The sequence below is a fragment of the Carassius gibelio genome, chromosome A10 (genome assembly GCF_023724105.1).
Source record: "Carassius gibelio isolate Cgi1373 ecotype wild population from Czech Republic chromosome A10, carGib1.2-hapl.c, whole genome shotgun sequence".
Classification (NCBI taxonomy): Eukaryota; Metazoa; Chordata; class Actinopteri; order Cypriniformes; family Cyprinidae; genus Carassius; species Carassius gibelio.
In genome coordinates, this window is record NC_068380.1 from 4,601,180 (window position 1) to 4,618,679 (window position 17,500).

Consider the following 17,500-nt stretch of genomic DNA (forward strand, 5'->3'; position numbering starts at 1 on the left):
ATATAAAATATAATAAAATATTTAAATAAATGTTATATTAAGTAAAAAATTCAATACATTAAATATATATTGTGTATAATATATATATATATATATATATGTGTGTGTGTGTGTGTGTGTGTGTTCACGTTTAAATTAATATTTTAATATATTTAAACAAATGCAAATATGCATTGTATAAAATATATATATTTTTATAGAGAGTAAATTTAGTTAATATGAAAGTGATATAAAATAGTATAAAATATTAACGTGTATATGTTGTTTACATATTTTTTGTAATACATACTGTGTGTGTAGACTGAAATGTAAGTGTACTTATAAATGACTATAGAATATAATACATACTATATAAACAAGTGTTTTGTGTTTTGCTAAAGAAAGAAACTCTACAGCAGCATGAGATGATGAGGAAACCATGAGCGTGTTTTTATCTTTGTCTGCTGTTGTGAGGGTTTATGATGGAGCGAGTGAAACTGAGCTGATATCTTCAGTGTTAGTGGCTGTCAGGAATCAGACTTTCCCTTCTGTCACTCTTATCTGGTTAATTACTCGCGGTTAAACACGAGCCTGGAGCGATCGGCTCATGTCAAAGCTGCAGCTCATCTGCAGTCAGAAATCAGCATCAAAGCTGACCTTAAGAGACGTCTGAGGACTCTGGGATATCCTTCAGTTCATCAGATAAGAGCATGGCTTCATCTGTCAGCTCTGATCCTGTGTGTCAGCGTTTGACGATGAAGAACTCACCTGCTGAGGCTGCTTTACCTATATTTCATGACTTACTGTATTTAGCTCGTTACAGTTATAACAGGTGTGTGTGTGTGTGTGTGTGTGTGTGTGTGTGTGTGGTTGTTGCTGCATGCCACTGACCCTAATGATAAGCGTGTGATGAGGAACCTGCGCTGAATGACGGACTCAGTTACGGATCAGGTCTTGCTAATTTAACCAACCTGTTTTCGGGGAAAGGGGTCACAGGGTCACGGCGTGTGTGTGTGTGTGTGTGTGTGAGGGTTTAAAGGAATAGTTCCCCCTAAAAAGGACATGAAATTCTGTCATCAAGCACTCACACAAAAACAATTAGTGAAAGTGACATGTGTCCCACACTCAGAATATGATTAACTAATTATTTATAATAATTATTATTTATAATATAATAATAATAATTAAGTATTTATAATAATAATTATTATTTTTATTATAATATAAAAATAGTTTAGATATTTCATTTAATAAATAGTTTATATATTACACATACATATAAAATATACATATATTTTATTAATTTATATATATATATATATATATATATATATATATATATATATATATATATATATATATATATATATATATATATATATATATATATATATTTTTTTTTTTTTATAATTTTATTAATAATAAAAATAACAACAACTATAATACAAATGTATCTGTAAAAAAAATTTCTGTATTAAATATATTACATTGTATTATTATTATTATTATTATTAATAATAATAATAATAATAATAATAATAATAATAATAATAATAATAATAAAGGAATATTTTCTTTTAAATGTAAAATATTTTTAATATTAAATTATTATCCATACTTATAATAATAATAATAATAATAATAATATTAATAATAATATATAAGAATAGTTTATATATTATTTATTAATGTGGTCTTTTTTCTTAGTTTTGATGATGATGATGATGATGATGATGATCCAGTGATTTACAAACAAAGGCAGATGATTATTGATTATTTTCTGTTTTTATTTAAGACATGATCTCCATTAATAGAGTGACTTAAGTCTTGAAACAGCTTCTGATCAGAACAGAGCAGTGTGTTTCTGGTGCTGCTTCCAGGTGTGTGTGTGGTTTATTAGCGGTCTGTGTCTCTGCTGTTTGTCATCGGTTGCTGAAACCGTGAATAACGTGAGGCTCATCTGAAACAGACAGACACTAACGCTTCAGACAGAGATCCATCGCTCTCACGCTCAACAGCCGGCTTTTTTTCACTTGTCTGTGGGCACCAATCTTCAGCTTTACAGTAAGTGAATGGAGTGAGGTTTCAGAGACGGCTAGCGTTTCCAGCGTTTATCGACTGTAGAGATGCAGGAGGTTATGGAGATACAAAAACACGGCTCAGGATGAGAGATCGATCAGATCCGCACGACAACATCTGCAAATAATGGAGAAAAACATGCTGGTTCTCCAGAGAACCTGATCATCATGTTTCTAGCAGCAGATCTGTCTAATAATTAACACACTTTCTGTTCATCTGTGAATCCGGAAAAATAAAATGCATCACAGTTTCCACAGAAATATTGAGCAGCACAACTGTGTTCAACATTGATAATAATCAGAAATGTTTCTTGAGCAGTAAATCATCATATTATTCTGATTTCTGAAGATCATGTGACACTGAAGACTGGAGGAATGATGCTGGAAATACAGCTAGTTAATATGATTTTATGTGACATCAGACATCAGGAGTGTTTGTCTCGCTCACAGATTCAGTCATAATTGTGTAAATGATGTGCAATATTGACAAACCTGGGATTTTCTGTTGTTTTTTGATAATGACAATTAAATGATATTTCCCTGAGTGTGTTTCATGTGCTGGTTTATTCTAGTCAAGGATAAATAAACAGGGCACTAAAGCTGCCAGCAGGTGGCAGTAAGTCCCTGTCTTAACGAGCGAGTCATTGATTCATTCATTCAGACGATTCGTTCTAATGGCTGATTCATTCAGAAACAAAGCACGTCGCTGTCTTTTTGAATGGATCATTGAATCATTGACTCAAATGAATCGTTAATTCAGAAAAGAATCATCTCTCAGGACGTGTTTCTGGTTGTTTTTTTGCAAAGTGAGTGTCCTATGATATTATTGCAGACGGTAAATATTGCACTGTGTTTTGGTTGAGATCTTGTCGTGACACTCGAGCGTTCAGGAGGACAGACTGTGTCTGGTCTATATTTGTTTGTCCGAGCGGCTGATGCTTCACACCTGCTGTCGGGCTCAAACGATCAGCCACACACACACACACACACACACACACACACACACACACACACACACACACACACACACACACACAAACACACACAGGCGTCAGGAGCTAAATCAGCTACAGAAGTCACTTAAATATTCATCTTAAGCTAGTGTTAAAATACATTCTCAATACATTCTATATAATTTTGCTAATTTATTTCTCTATATAAATAAACACCAGTGTGATACAATAACAAAATAATCTGAAGCACTTTTTTATTTGACTGTTGTGTGTCCTGTAGACCAAATCTGAGAGCGTTAAGACCATTTTAAGAGTCTCTGTGGGATTCAGGGTCAAAGAACGACACTAATGTTTGATTCTCTTCTGTTGGTCAGTTCAGACAGTTTACAGTCGAATCTACAGTTTTCTATTCAATTCTATTTAAATCAACTGTTTTCAGTCTCCAACAGGCTGAAGAACATTACGGGAAAACATAAAGCAAAGAAACAAATAAATAGTGACAAAATCAATCAATAAAGCTACAAAATAAATAAATAAAGTGAATTTAAATAAATAATGAAATGCATACAGTATATACATATAAACTTATATTTAATATTATATAAATATATTAAAATAGATTCATATTTGATTATTAATATTTATTTGTCATATGTGTGTACTATCTCTAATATGTTATCAAATATTATATTAATAAAATTAAATCATATTTAAGTATATATATATATATACAAAAAGCATATTATTTTATGATGTATATTTACTTAATTCACACCCTCATATATAATATTTATTGCTGTATTAATCATTTTAATATGCATATCTTTTTTATTTTTATTTATTGTGTAAGATTAGGTGTGATCTGTTCGTCTGATGTAGTGATTGTGTTTGGTTGCAGACACAGACGTGACACTCCTGACCTTTCACCTGTGCGAGTGTGTTTCATTGTGTGTTGTGTGAATGTCCTTGTTAGCGCAGCACTGTGTAACGGCTTTGTCTCTACAGTGTGAATATGAACTCTTTACACGGCCATTCATCCATAATAGCATCCCAGAAACCCATCCAAGAGCTTCACCGCGGTACATCTGAGCGTACCAGACACATTATGCACTGTATTATCATAAATCATTTCCTGAAGTCAATTATAATATCATTTGAGTAGCATTCAAATCTTTTATATATATATAACTTCTCTCTGACCCTGAGAAGGAAGCATCCTGTTTTTGCTACTGTACCTTTAAAACCTCTTTATGTAAATGACCTCGGTTTTGAAACGTGAAATAAATGTAGTTTCTTTGCATTGAATATTAAGTGTTCGAAGGGTCACAGAGTCACATACCTTATGAATTTTGATTTGTTTCAAATGACCCGCTTACATACTTGTATAAAATGTTCATATAATCAAATTACTACAAATATGTAAACTAACAGAATAAGAACCTAATAGAAAATAATTATATGAATGTCATATGAAATTGAAGAGTCAAGTAGAATACAATAAAAAAGAATAGTGTCAATGTTAAGTATAATTGAGATACTATTGTAGTCTTTTAATATTAATATTTTGAATGTTTACATTTTTATATTTTTATTTTAGTATTTTGGTTTTAGAAATATTGTCCTTGCAACTAGCTGAAATAAAATGTTTATTTTTTATTTAATATAAAAATTATTTTCTGTTTTTTTTTTATTAATCTTGTTTTTTTTTATTCAACATTTTTATATTTTAATAAATATTTTTATATTGTATTGTATTGTATTTTCTATTTTTGTTTCTTAAATTTTGGTCAGCTGTAGTGATGTTGCTGTATGTTTTTGCCTTTTATTTATTTATTTTTATTTTAGTTCTTTTTTTTTTTCTTTTAGATTTTCAATTTAAACTAAATTGAAAATGACAGCTGTTGCCTTAGTATTTTGGTTTTAGAAATATTGTCCTTGCAACTAGCTGAAATTGTTTATTTTTTATTTAATATAAAAATTATTTTCTGTTTTTTTTTTTATTAATCTTCTTGTTTTTTTTTATTCAACATTTTTATATTTTAATAAATATTTTAATATTGTATTTTATTTCAGTTAAAGTTTATTTCAAGTTACAAAAGTGCTTTTTATGGTGTTAGTTAATTAATTAAAATTCAATTAATTTTAATTCAATTAAATAGTAACATAGAATAGAATAGAATAGAATAGAATAGAATAAGTGTTATTTTGGAATCACTGACACTGTTAAAATTGTGTATATTTTGAATTAACTTTATATATTTTCTATTTTTGTTTCTTAAATTTTGGTCAGCTGTAGTGATGTTGCTGTATGTTTTTGCCTTTTATTTATTTATTTTTATTTTAGTTCTTTTTTTTCTTTTCTTTTAGATTTTCAATTTAAACTAAATTGAAAATGACAGCTGTTGCCTTGGCAACTAGCTGAAATTGTGCTGATGTTTTTTGTATTTTATTTCAGTAACATAGAATAGAATAGAATAGAGTTTGAGTAATGCAGAGGCTCTGTTTGATGGGCCCCTGCTTGTCTGCAGCACAGACTCATGGAGTCTAATGTAATCAGGCAGGTGTGGGGTTCAGCAAGGGTTTATGGGTCGGGGTCGTGACCCCTGGTGTCGGTTCAGCTTTGTTGGACTGTCTTAATTAGAGCCTCTGGGTTCCATTGTGCAAAGACACTTAGCAACAATCCCTTCATTAAACACTCCTGTGAATTTGGCAGGTCGACCGCGTGGTTTCACACATTAATATTGGAAAAAAAATACTGTGTGTTCAAAAACATTAAGATCCATGAACATCTGTGATCTGCTGGAGATGACCACAGGACAATTAACAACGTTCTTGATGTACTAAAATAACTAAAACTAAATCTGGATCTAGTAAATAAAAAAATATAAAGAAATATTTAAAATAAATGATAGTAAATAAAATAAATAATAAATAAGATTATAATATATACATTACATACGATTTATGTATTATATGTTGAGATAAATATAATAAAGAATAAATCAAATAATAGTAAAATATAAACAGAAAATAACAAAATAAAATCTAATAAATATAAAAATAATAACAATGATGAAATCACACAACAAAAATGACTTAAACTTTATTTATACAAATAAAGAATAAAAATTACATTATAATAAATACATAATAAAAATTATATAATTAAGTAAATACAATTAAGTTATAAACAGAAGAAACAAAAATAAAAAAATGTTATATATATATATATATATATATATATATATATATATATATATATATATATATATATATATATATATATATATATATCCTTGCTGTATACAAATGTTAATTATTTAAATATATTTATATATATTTTACTGACCCCAAATTTTTAAACCGTAGTATGGCCATGCATCAGAAAGTCATAAAGCATGAGTGTAAACAGTTTAATACTCAGTTTAAACAGTTTAAGACACTGTAATTTACAGGTTCCTTTAGCTGCTGTGCTTCTCTTTTAGACACTAAATCTTGTACTGTTGTGATGCATGAAGATGTGAGATGTTCATAGAAGCTTGCTTCCCCTGCTGTTGCGGTAATGAATCAATTCCCACATTGTTATTTCTTTGCTAAACTTTCTCTAAACAGTTTATAGTTCTTGTTGAACCCCTTGCTGCGGCACATTGGCATCAGTGCTTTATTTATCCGCTCTAAAAACGACTGATTATTTCTCTTATCCCGGCTTCCCCCAAATTGGTTCTAGCTGTGACGGTTTCTTAGTCCTCTTGAGAAGTTTTGCTTTGCCTTACCCAGCATTCCCGGTGACTTCAGAGCCTCTGTGATTGTTTCATGCTCTGTGGCGGCCCATTGTGCCGGCTTTGCATATTCATGAGGATCATCTTTCTCTCGCTCACCAATGGCTCACGGTTGGGATGCTGGGAGCCTGAGACCTGAGGAAACTCTCAAGAAGCAGAACAATTAGGCGTTCAGGGTTTATTTTTAGTGAGGTAAGCTGAAATGCTTTGGAGTTTGGTTTTGAGGCACTACAGACAGAAACAGTGTTTTCATGCACTGGTCAGTTTGGGGATTTTGGGTTATTTGGCTTTTCATAACACTATCCAAAACTAAACTATCCAAAATACACGTTTGAGTGTTTGTTTTATTGCATTTTATCTATGTGCATCTGTAGATTTCAATTAAAACATATTTTTAATAGTTTTTTCTCTAGTTTAACAACATTTACATACACCAAAATTTACAGTTTTATTCCCTTCTATATTGTGGAAATTTTTATAGAGGGATTTGTTTATATATTATTTGCATGATTTTATTTTTGCACTTGTCTATAGGTTTAGATTGCAATAAATATCTTTGAAGGCTGTTTTCTTAAAATTAGTATGTTTTTCCACTTGAGAAGCACGTACTTACACCAAAATTTACAGTTTTTCTATATTCTGGTGGTTTTTGATGAGGGGGTATGTTCTTATTTAATTCAGCTGATTTTATTATTGCACATTAACTTTTTGCGTAAGTTACAATACATATCCCTAAAGGCTGTTTCTTAAAATAAGTTTTTCTCTACTTCAGCAACACTTACATACACCACAATTTACAGTTTTATTCCTTTACAAAAAATAAAGGTTTTTATAGAGGGGTTTGTTCATATATCATTTGCATGATTATTTTTTTTGCGCTTTATGTCTGTAGATTTCAATTAAAATACATATCTTTAAAGGCTATTTCCTTAAAATGAGTTTTATCTCCACTTCAGCAGCACTTACATACACCAAAATGTACAGTTTTATTCCCTTCTATATTGTGGAAGTTTTTATAGAGGGATTTGTTTATATATCATTTGCATGATTTTATTTTTGCACTTGTCTATAGGTTTCGATTGCAATACATATCTTTGATGGCTGTTTTCTTAAAATTAGTTTTATCTCCACTTCAGCAGCACTTACATACACCAAAATTTACAGTTTTTCTATATTCTGGTGGTTTTTACTGAATTCTTATTTAATTCAGCTGATTTTATTATTGTACTTTAACTGTTTGCGTCTGTAGATTTAAGTTACAATACATATCCCTAAAGGCCGTTTCTTAAAATAAGTTTTTTCTCCAATTCAGCAACACTTACATACACCAAAATTTACAGTTTTAATCCTTTACATATAATAAAGGTTTTTATAGAGGGGTTTGTTCATATATCATTTACATGATTTAATTTTTGCACTTGTCTATAGGTTTCGATTACAATACATATCTTTGAAGGCTGCTTTCTTAAAATTTGTTTTATCTCCACTTCAGCAGCACTTCCATACACCAAAATTTACAGTTTTATTCCTATCTGTATTCTGAAGGTTTTCACAGAGGGGTTTGTTGATATCATTTGCATGAACATTTTATTCCTAAAAACATGGTGAAAATGTCTTACTTCTGACTGTTGACAGTATTTTGTGATTTATGCAAAGATTAAAACAGATATTAAAAAATCCCCTCTATAAAAACCTTTAAATCTAATGTAACAACATAATCAAACAAGAATTTCGAACCTGGCTTGATGAAATATTCATATACATTTTCTGGAAATTTGTGCAAGTTAGTGCATGTGTATTTAGATAATGCCTCAGTTGCCTATTTAAACATTTCAGAAAACTTGTAATATACAAACTATATTACACTTTATAGACACTGGTGTGTCCTACCCCCAGACAGCAAGCAGTTTCGGCCCAGAACCGGCCCACATCTGGCCCGCGTGAAATCCATGCGAGCCAAATGTGGGCCAGATCTAGGTCGAAACTGCTTGCTGTCTGGGCCTTAAAATTTGTTAGTGATTGGCTTAAACTTCTAACATGCACAGATTAACAGGATACAGTAAATCAAATGTTTATAATGTTGTGCCTGAGATGTCAGAGAGATGGCTGTTTTACAGTAAGTGCAGTTCAGGAGGTGTTGAGAACTGAAGGATGGACGGGAGATACCGATGGTCTGATGGCGATCCGATTGGGTTTCCCACCTGCGTGCAGCTGTTGGCTGGTAGGAAGTGGAATGTCTTTCCCAGATTCCGTGACCAAACTCTCAACTACTGCTGAAGGTGGAGAAGATAAAAAAGTGTGGCAGAAAATCCCCTGTTGAAATTTCACAGTGGCAGGGGTCAGAGTCGCTGTCAGGCAGAACATCACTCACTGAGCCGCCATTGTAATTCGAGAGTCTGTGCCATCGCGACCGCTTGTGCCCGCTTCCTTTGTTCCTCACTTGAGTCGTGAATTTTGCGGTTGTCTCTCAGATTTTCCAGCGGCGTGTGAGCGACAGAGTCGTCTGTCCGTAAATCCACACAGACTCTGAACCTCTTGGCTTTTCTCATGTCCGTGAGGGAACACTAACAGCTGCTTTTGTGTGTTTTACCGCAAGGTTTAATTGGTTAATTATAGTTCCAATTATAATAAATGGATTATATCACCCAAAAATAATGATTTACCTTCACTCCATTGCATATCTACATAACTCTTGTGTTTTGTAGAGCACAAAAGGAGACATTTAGCAGAACTTTCCTACTGTTTTATTTCATGTAGTGGAAGCTGACCAAACATAGTGAAAGTAAAGGCATCTTAGAAATAATCCGTATGACTTGTGTGCTATATCCATAGTATTTCTTAAAGACATTTAGATATGATGCATCAAGATAAAGTGACGTGACATGTGGCCCCCCACCTACAATCCCGGGACACAAACCCTCAACCTTTTGGGTTAAAAGTCTTAAAAGTCTCTTTAAGTCTGACATTGCATTTTAACATATATTCGCATAGAAAACATTTAAATAGAATTTCACTATTTTAGTGTGTTTTTGATCAAATGAATGCAGCCTGGTTGAGCAGAAGAGACTCTTTCAAAAACTTTTAGATGGTAGTGCACACTTTACATATTGAAAAATGTTGGTACTTTGACTCTAAATGTAAGTCTCCCAGACAGCAAGCAGTTTTGGCCCAGGTCTGGCCCACATTTGGCCCGTATGGATTTCACGCGAGCCAGATGTGGGCCGGTTCTGGGCCGAAACTGCTTGCTGTTTAATGAGCATGAAATTATATTAATGCAGAAATATTTTACCGACCACAACATTTTTAACACTAATGTACATTCGCACTTATTCAAGAGAAATTAAGATAACAGCGGGCTAGAAAAGAGTTAAAATCTATATAAACAAAGAAACGTTTGAGACCTTTATTTGATCTTTTGCTCAACAGCATTTCACTGAATGGAAAAGAACATCCTGGTCACAGTTTTTCCTTTCGGGTTCCAAAAACGTAAAAGTCAAAGTTTTTAACTTTTAAGGGAAAGTTAAGTTGTATTTAAGTTGTAGTTGTATTTTGTTATTCCCTCTGAATGAAAGTGTAAAAGTTAGTCAGGTCTTGTGTGATTCTAGCTTCACTCTTCTCTGCAGTATTCTATGCAGTGATTCATATTTCAGAGCGTGCATCCCCTCACAATCCCCCCCGATGGCCCATTTTTCGGCAGCGGGCCTCACGCTGGGCGTTTGATGGAGCTCACAGCCAGTGTGTGAATGGGCCTGACCTACTCACAGCTTCCCGAGAGCTCGCCCCGATCGCATGTAATCACACCAAACGAGCACAGCATCACTGCCACCTCACTGAACTCACACTATTGTTCCCACTCTCACTTTCTCTTTGTTTTTAGCTCATCCACAAACATCCATTCACACACACTCACATTTACTCCCACCTTCACAGCGCCACAGCTGGAGAAAGAGGGAAGTGTGGAGCGTCGGCGGGAATGTGGGGTGATTGATCTCATCTTTGAGTTCAGATCGGGGTTACTGTGGTACATGCGTTAGAGAAAAGTGACAGTGTGGGAATCATGCTGATAAAATACATTCATATTCAAATGGAATTTTAGATTAGATTTACATTTACTGAAGAAAGTTAGAATCTTGCCTTGCAGGTGTTAAGATGGTAACTAAGTTACTTCAGTGAAATTTTATGACAGATACTATCACTGATTATTTTAATATTGTTTCAAAGTGTATTAGAAAAAAAAAAAAAATATATATATATATATATATATATATATATATTTATATATATATATATATATATATATATATATATATATATATATAGATATATATTATTGTTTTAATTGTTTTTATACTGTTTGACACAATGATAAACGTTAATATTAATTAATGTTAATTACATTAATAGATTGCAACAAAAAGCGTGTTTTAATATATATTCATTTATTTTTTAGATTATTATTATTATTATTATTATTATGTGTTTTATCATTGTTTTATTTTTTTGTTTTATGTAAACTTTTTGGCAGATAAATAATTAATGGTAATAAATAATAATAATAAACAACTGTTTTTATTTTTAATATTAATAGTACTCATACTACTACTAACAACGTCAGCAGCAACAACAATTATTTTGTGTTTTATTGTTGTTATTTGATTTACACTTTTTAGCACATATATAACTAAATACACATTAGATCATGTAGTCGATATTGTCCCTACAGCTTTTTGAAAGTAATTGAAAAATATATTGCGGAAGGTATGCATTAAAGGCAATACAAGTTCAACAAATCATTCTTCATAATCTAAAAATCAAATTAATAAAATATTGACTCCTTATGCATTAGTGTACTCATATTTCATGCAGTGCAATAACGACGTGATTTGCAGCTATCGCACTTTTTGTCATTATAGTATTGTAATTATTGTAAATAAAAAATGTCAGTAATGGCACTAGCTCTTAATCGGCTTAAGTTGTATGTGTTATTGAGTGTTTGGGTGAGATTAGGGCGATTGGGGCGTGTCGTGTCCCGAGGTGAGCCCCGGTCCTGCCATCACCTGATGTGTGAATGCCTTTTATCATGCGCTCTTCCTGCTCTTGTGTATTTTTACTACTGCTTTGTCTTCTTTAACCCACTCATAATGAGCTGTCAATCAGCCGCTGGCCCCCTACAGGAGAAATGAGGAAGTGCTTAACCGACCGCCAGGAACTAGTTCTTACAGCACTTTGAGTGAGAATACATGCGGTTTCATTTTGCTTTCATGTTTTTGATGTTTGCGGTTACATTTGCAGTTTAAAATGCTGTTAAACATAGGTAATGTATCACTAGAATTAGAGCTCATAATGACACGAAAAACCTCTAAATATTAAAGTTTAGTATTAAACCAGCTAAACCACAGGATTGTACAGAATACGCACAAGCTGTTGCACTGTAAAGCAATGCTAGTTTTGTCTGTTTTCACCCTGGTAACCATTTTTGCACATGCAAACTCCACTCACTTATTTTCAAGAAACTAGTGCCAGTTAATAATCAATCTAGACACCACTGGTGTTGCTTTGTCAGTGCAGCAGGAGTTCAGGCGCTGTAGTCACGTGACAAGCGGCCCACCGAGCGCTGGAGGCTGTTTTTGGGGGTCACACGGTTGCCCCTCCTGTCCACCTTTCAGCGGATGGCCCTCCCCTGTGTGTGAGCGGTGCGGGGCGTGAGGAGGGTCCACCGGGGTCCCGGCTGAGCCGCAGAGATCAACTGCTGCTTTTATTGTCTTTTCCAAAAAGTGTCTGGAGCTGAGGGGCCGTCCCAAATGCAGGGAGAGCGTAACACCCTCTTTCTCTCTGTTCGTCGCAGGCCGGCCGTCAGTGTGGAGTAACTGTGGAGGGAGCAGCGTGCGCGTGTGTGTGTGTGTGTGTGTTTCCATGCCCTGGTCGTGCGGGCGGGCGGCTCGAGTCTCAGGGATGGAGCTACAGGTTCGGACGGTTGGGACCCGCTGGATGTCGATGCTGCTTCAGCTGGGCGTGCTGTGGCTGCGCTCGTCCACTCAGGGTGAGTACAGCATTTACTACCATCTTCATCTGCTGGATTGTGCATGTTCACATCTGATGGCAGCGTTTCACTGGTGTCTGTTTGTGTCTGATCTCTGATGCTGCACGTCATATTTCATGATTAGAATATGCAGCGCTGCATTTGCCAAATATGCACCGGGGAGAACTATAAAATACATTCTGTTTAAAATATGCATGGATAGTTGACCCAGAACTTGACCGTGGAGTTTGTTTTTAATCAACACCAAGATTTTACTGTAGGTTGAAATGTCGATGCATGGTTTCTGGAAAGTTTCTAATCACCTGTTAAATGCCGCTGCAATGACAAAATAACTTAAAAATAATAATGATAATAGTGAATTATAATCGTAAAAGAATTTGAAAAATTCTGTTTTAGGTCGTAGTTTCAGGGAGATTTCATGCATTGTGGGCATTTCATAAAAAAAAAAAAAAAAAAAATTATATAAAAGTAAAAACTACTTTCAGAGTCTATTTCAAGGTGTATTTAATATAAGCACGGGTAGTTGTTGCAAAATGTGTCCATGGAGTTTTTTTATTAATTTTTTAAAGAATATACGACATGCATGTGTAAGGAAAAGTGTGTTTTAGGTAACTGGAAGTAGTCTAATGGTCTGTTAAATCCTCTTTAAGTGACAAATGCATTTTTAAAAGTTAAAATAAGCAGCCTGTCAATTAATATGATGAACAATAATTATAAAATGATGTTTTAGCTCATGGTTTTAGAAAGTTTGTCACACCACAGGATGTCAACCTTATGTCCGATATTTCCCGTGGATGATTCATATTAAGAAGACATTTTTGTCTTTTTAGTTAAAGTTTGAGAAGTCGAGTGTGTGATTCTGCTGCTCGGTCAGGCGTTTGGCGAAGTCTTTGAGACGTGGAGAGAGATCTACTGTCAGACACTTGTTAAACACACAGTTGGGCATCAGGCTGTAAAATCAATTCAAACCTCTACAGATGACGTCACATTATAGAAGTGAAATGGGTTTGTGTTTGAACTGGCTCTCTATTTGTGTACGTGCATTCCTTTTCACCTGCATCTTCAGACGTGCCTTAGATGCTTCTCATTTCTGCTTCTAAACGGCTCGGTGTAAGTGCTTCATGATTCAGCTGGTGTTGTGGTTGGTGTCTTGTTGTTTAAGAGTCGTCTGCGGTTGTGCATTCCTGAGCGTTTCTGTGAATCGTGAAAGGTTGAAAGTATTTCATGCTCTGTGGAGTGATACGAGGGAGAACGGGTCCTTCAGTGTTTTATGGCACTGTCAAGGTCAGTGTGGAGATAAACAGACTCCAACACATCTGCGCTTACGAGGGACCTTCAGAGAACTGAAGCTCTGCGAATTATTCTTGAAGGAAGGAGAATCATGCAGCTTGCTTACCCTCTCATATTAAAGATTATAACAGTCAAAACCATTTCAGCTCATATTAAATATATGCACGAGTAGCTGGTGCAAAATGTGTTCGTGGAGTTTGTTTTCTAATCAACAGCAAGATTTTAGGTTGAAATATACGGTACATGCATGTATTTTAGGTAACTAGAAAGTTTCTAGTCACCTGTTCAGTGCTCGTGTGATGATAAAGGAACTTTTAAAAGTACAGATAAGTAGTCTGTTAATTAATATAATGGATAATCATGAATAAGAATTATGAAGGAATCCACAAAAATGAAGTTTGAAGTAGTTTCAGGGAGTTTGTCACACTGTAGAACATGCCAACGTGTATATATTGTGGATGAGATGCTCATATTAAGACATTATTGTGTTCATAAACAAAATGTAAAAAGTGCATGGTAGCTCATATTTAATAAATGCATTAATAGTTGATGCAAAATGTGTCCATGGAGTTTATTTTTTAACCCAAAAAGATTTAAGGTTAAAATGTGCATGCATGTGTGAAAGAAAGTGTGTTTTAGGAAGCTGCAAAGTTTCTAAAATGCTCATGCAGTGACAAACTAACTTTCATAAAAGTACAAAGAAGTAGTCTGTCCGTTAATATGAAGCATAATAACAAATAATAATAAAAAAAGTGAATAATAAGGAGAAATAATAATCCTGTTTGAAATTGTTTTGAGTTTGATGCACTGCAAGACAAGCATGTTCAATGTTTATTGTGGATGATGCATTCAGATATTTTAGACTTTATAAACTTAAAGTATTGAAAATAAAATAAACTTAAAATGTAAAAATTACATTCAGAGTCCGTTTCAGCTCATATTTAATATATGCATGGAGTTTGTTTGTTTGTTAATCAACACCAAAATGTTAAGTTAAAAAGTATATGCATAAGTTAAAGTGTATTTAAACACCATTTAAATTCTCCTGCAGTGACAAATGAACTCATTAAAGTGCTAATTCTATTAAGTATTTATCCTCAAAAACTCAGTTTGAGTAAGCAGTCATCCTTCACTGAGAAGTCGTTCCCAGAATACAGATCAGAAGAGGTCAAAAAATAAAATAAAAATAAGAATCAATTATGCAAATTAATATCATGGATAAGCAAAGACTAAAAAAATAGCCTCGTTTCAAATGGGATTAAATTGAACAGCAATAAATTAAATACTTGTGTGTAATTAAAAATGGCCAGTTTAAATTATAAACAAAATATATATATAATGTTAAATGGTTTAAATTTAACAAGAATTAAATAATTAATGGACAAAAAAAAGGAAGTCATGCCATCTTCATGTCAGGTTTATTATAGTTAACTAAAACTGAACTAAAATTATTTTATTTTTTTAATTGTTAGTTAAAAAAAAACGTATCTGTAATAAAATGTTAAAATGACATATTTGGACATCTTATTGCAGCTTAATCTCTCAGTGAAACTCTAGGAGCTGAGTTGGTTCCTGATGGGTTCAGTTGCTGTTCGTTCACTGCAGGTGTTTTCAAGGCTACAGACTTCTGTCTTACAGTTCTCAGAAACACAAGCTTCATTTACAGGAATGGCTCCTACGCTCTTCATGTTATCACTTCAACTCCCTTTTCATTGACAATTAAACAAAGTTTTAAAAATGTTGCTTCTGTGCCTTTAAGACACACACGTTTCTATTTCAAATAAACGCTGTTCTTCTCAACTTTCTATTCCTCTGTGAATCCTGAAAAATAATATGTGTCACAACTGTAAAAATACAACTGAAAAAAATATTGTGCAGCACAACTGTGTTCAACATTAATAATAATCAAAAATGTTTCTCGAGCAGTAAATCATCATATGTTCATGATTTCTGAAGATCATGTGACACTGAAGACTGGAGGAATGATGCTGAAAATACAGCGGAGCATCACAGAAATTAATTACTCTTTAATATACATTTACATAGAAAACGGTTACTTTACATTGTAAAAATATTTCACAATTTTTACTGTATTTTTGATCAGATAAATGCAGCCTTGGTGAGACAAAAAAAGAGACTTCTTTCAAAAAACATTATTTTACTACCAACCCCAAATGAACAGGAGTGTATATATATAATAAGTAATTAATAAATTGATTGGAGACAGTGTTTGAGTTCTGAAAGTTACAGTCACGTAAAACACAAATTTTTTCATGGTTGTAAATTAATAAATGATAAATGACTACAACAGAAGAAGCTCATCGAGTCGTGTTTGCGTTTGTCACATTCCTGTAATTCAGCACATGAGCAGCCGAGCTTCCGTAACGAATCCGAGCTGCGCGGGAAACCGAGGGCTTCCTGACAGGATACGGATCAGATTCCTGCAAACAGACCCAGATCCAGCGGCGTCCCCCGCACGGCCTGCACCTGTGACCCCTGACCCCTGGGACCCGAGCTCACACTCCTCACAGAGACTCTGTTCCTGACCGGAGGACAGACGCTGATGAAGTCAGCATCACATTACTGGAGTCCATTAACCTGTATATGCGTTTAGAGTCATTTTCTCCTGATAACCCCGAAAATTACTTAAATTACACTTTCAGTTTTAATCGTACAGATAAGAGCAATACATCAATCGAATCTGTAAAGGGTCTACTTTTTTTGGATACAAACATGATAACAACAAAACTTTGTGCACTTATAAAATAAAGATAACAAACAAGGTGTGCTGTCTGCGCTGATCTTCATTTACAAACACGTCATTAAAATGAACTGTAACTCCGTGAATACTCAACGAAGAGACATGAGAGATATATCTATAGACAGTTTGACATGTCTACTTTTAAACCAAACAAGTGCTGCCGAAAACAAATATTCTGTGATAAAGTAATCCACATCAAAACAACGCAATGTCTGTTTTTCACGTCTCCCTTCGTGACCACGCCCCCGCGCTGAGCGCGCTATTCAGATTCAAACTGAAGCGCGGCTTGAATACACACACAGAAATAATAATCACAGTAGAAATACTAGAGTTATTCTGATGATGTTTTCTAGTTTAATATCCAGTCAAACATAAGTGAACTATCAAGTGGTTGATTTTCTGAAGAGGGAACACAGTGGCTGTGATTGGTCCCAGGCAGCCTGACACTGACCAATAGCGTGAGTTGAAGGCGGGACTTTCTGTTTGACTGACCAATGACAGACAGGGAGAGTGTTTGGGTTAGAAACTGAATGTCAGTTCAGTTCTGAATAGTTCACAGCAGTGATTTTTGGGTGTGAATAGGACAAGATGGTTGTGTGTGTGTGTGTGTGTCTGTGTGT

General features: G+C 33.9%; 1 protein-coding gene across 5 annotated transcripts in view; it reads left to right on the plus strand.

Annotated features, from left to right (window-relative positions):
• Positions 1 to 17,500, plus strand: part of LOC128020893 (bone morphogenetic protein receptor type-1B-like) — a 59,414-nt gene that overhangs the window by 30,056 nt on the left and 11,858 nt on the right. For all 5 annotated transcript variants that reach the window (XM_052607690.1, XM_052607691.1, XM_052607689.1 and 2 more), the window contains one exon: positions 12,635 to 12,829. In XM_052607690.1, the coding sequence (XP_052463650.1) occupies positions 12,703 to 12,829 (127 nt within the window). In that variant the 5' untranslated portion in view covers positions 12,635 to 12,702. The remainder of the gene's footprint in view (positions 1 to 12,634; positions 12,830 to 17,500) is intronic.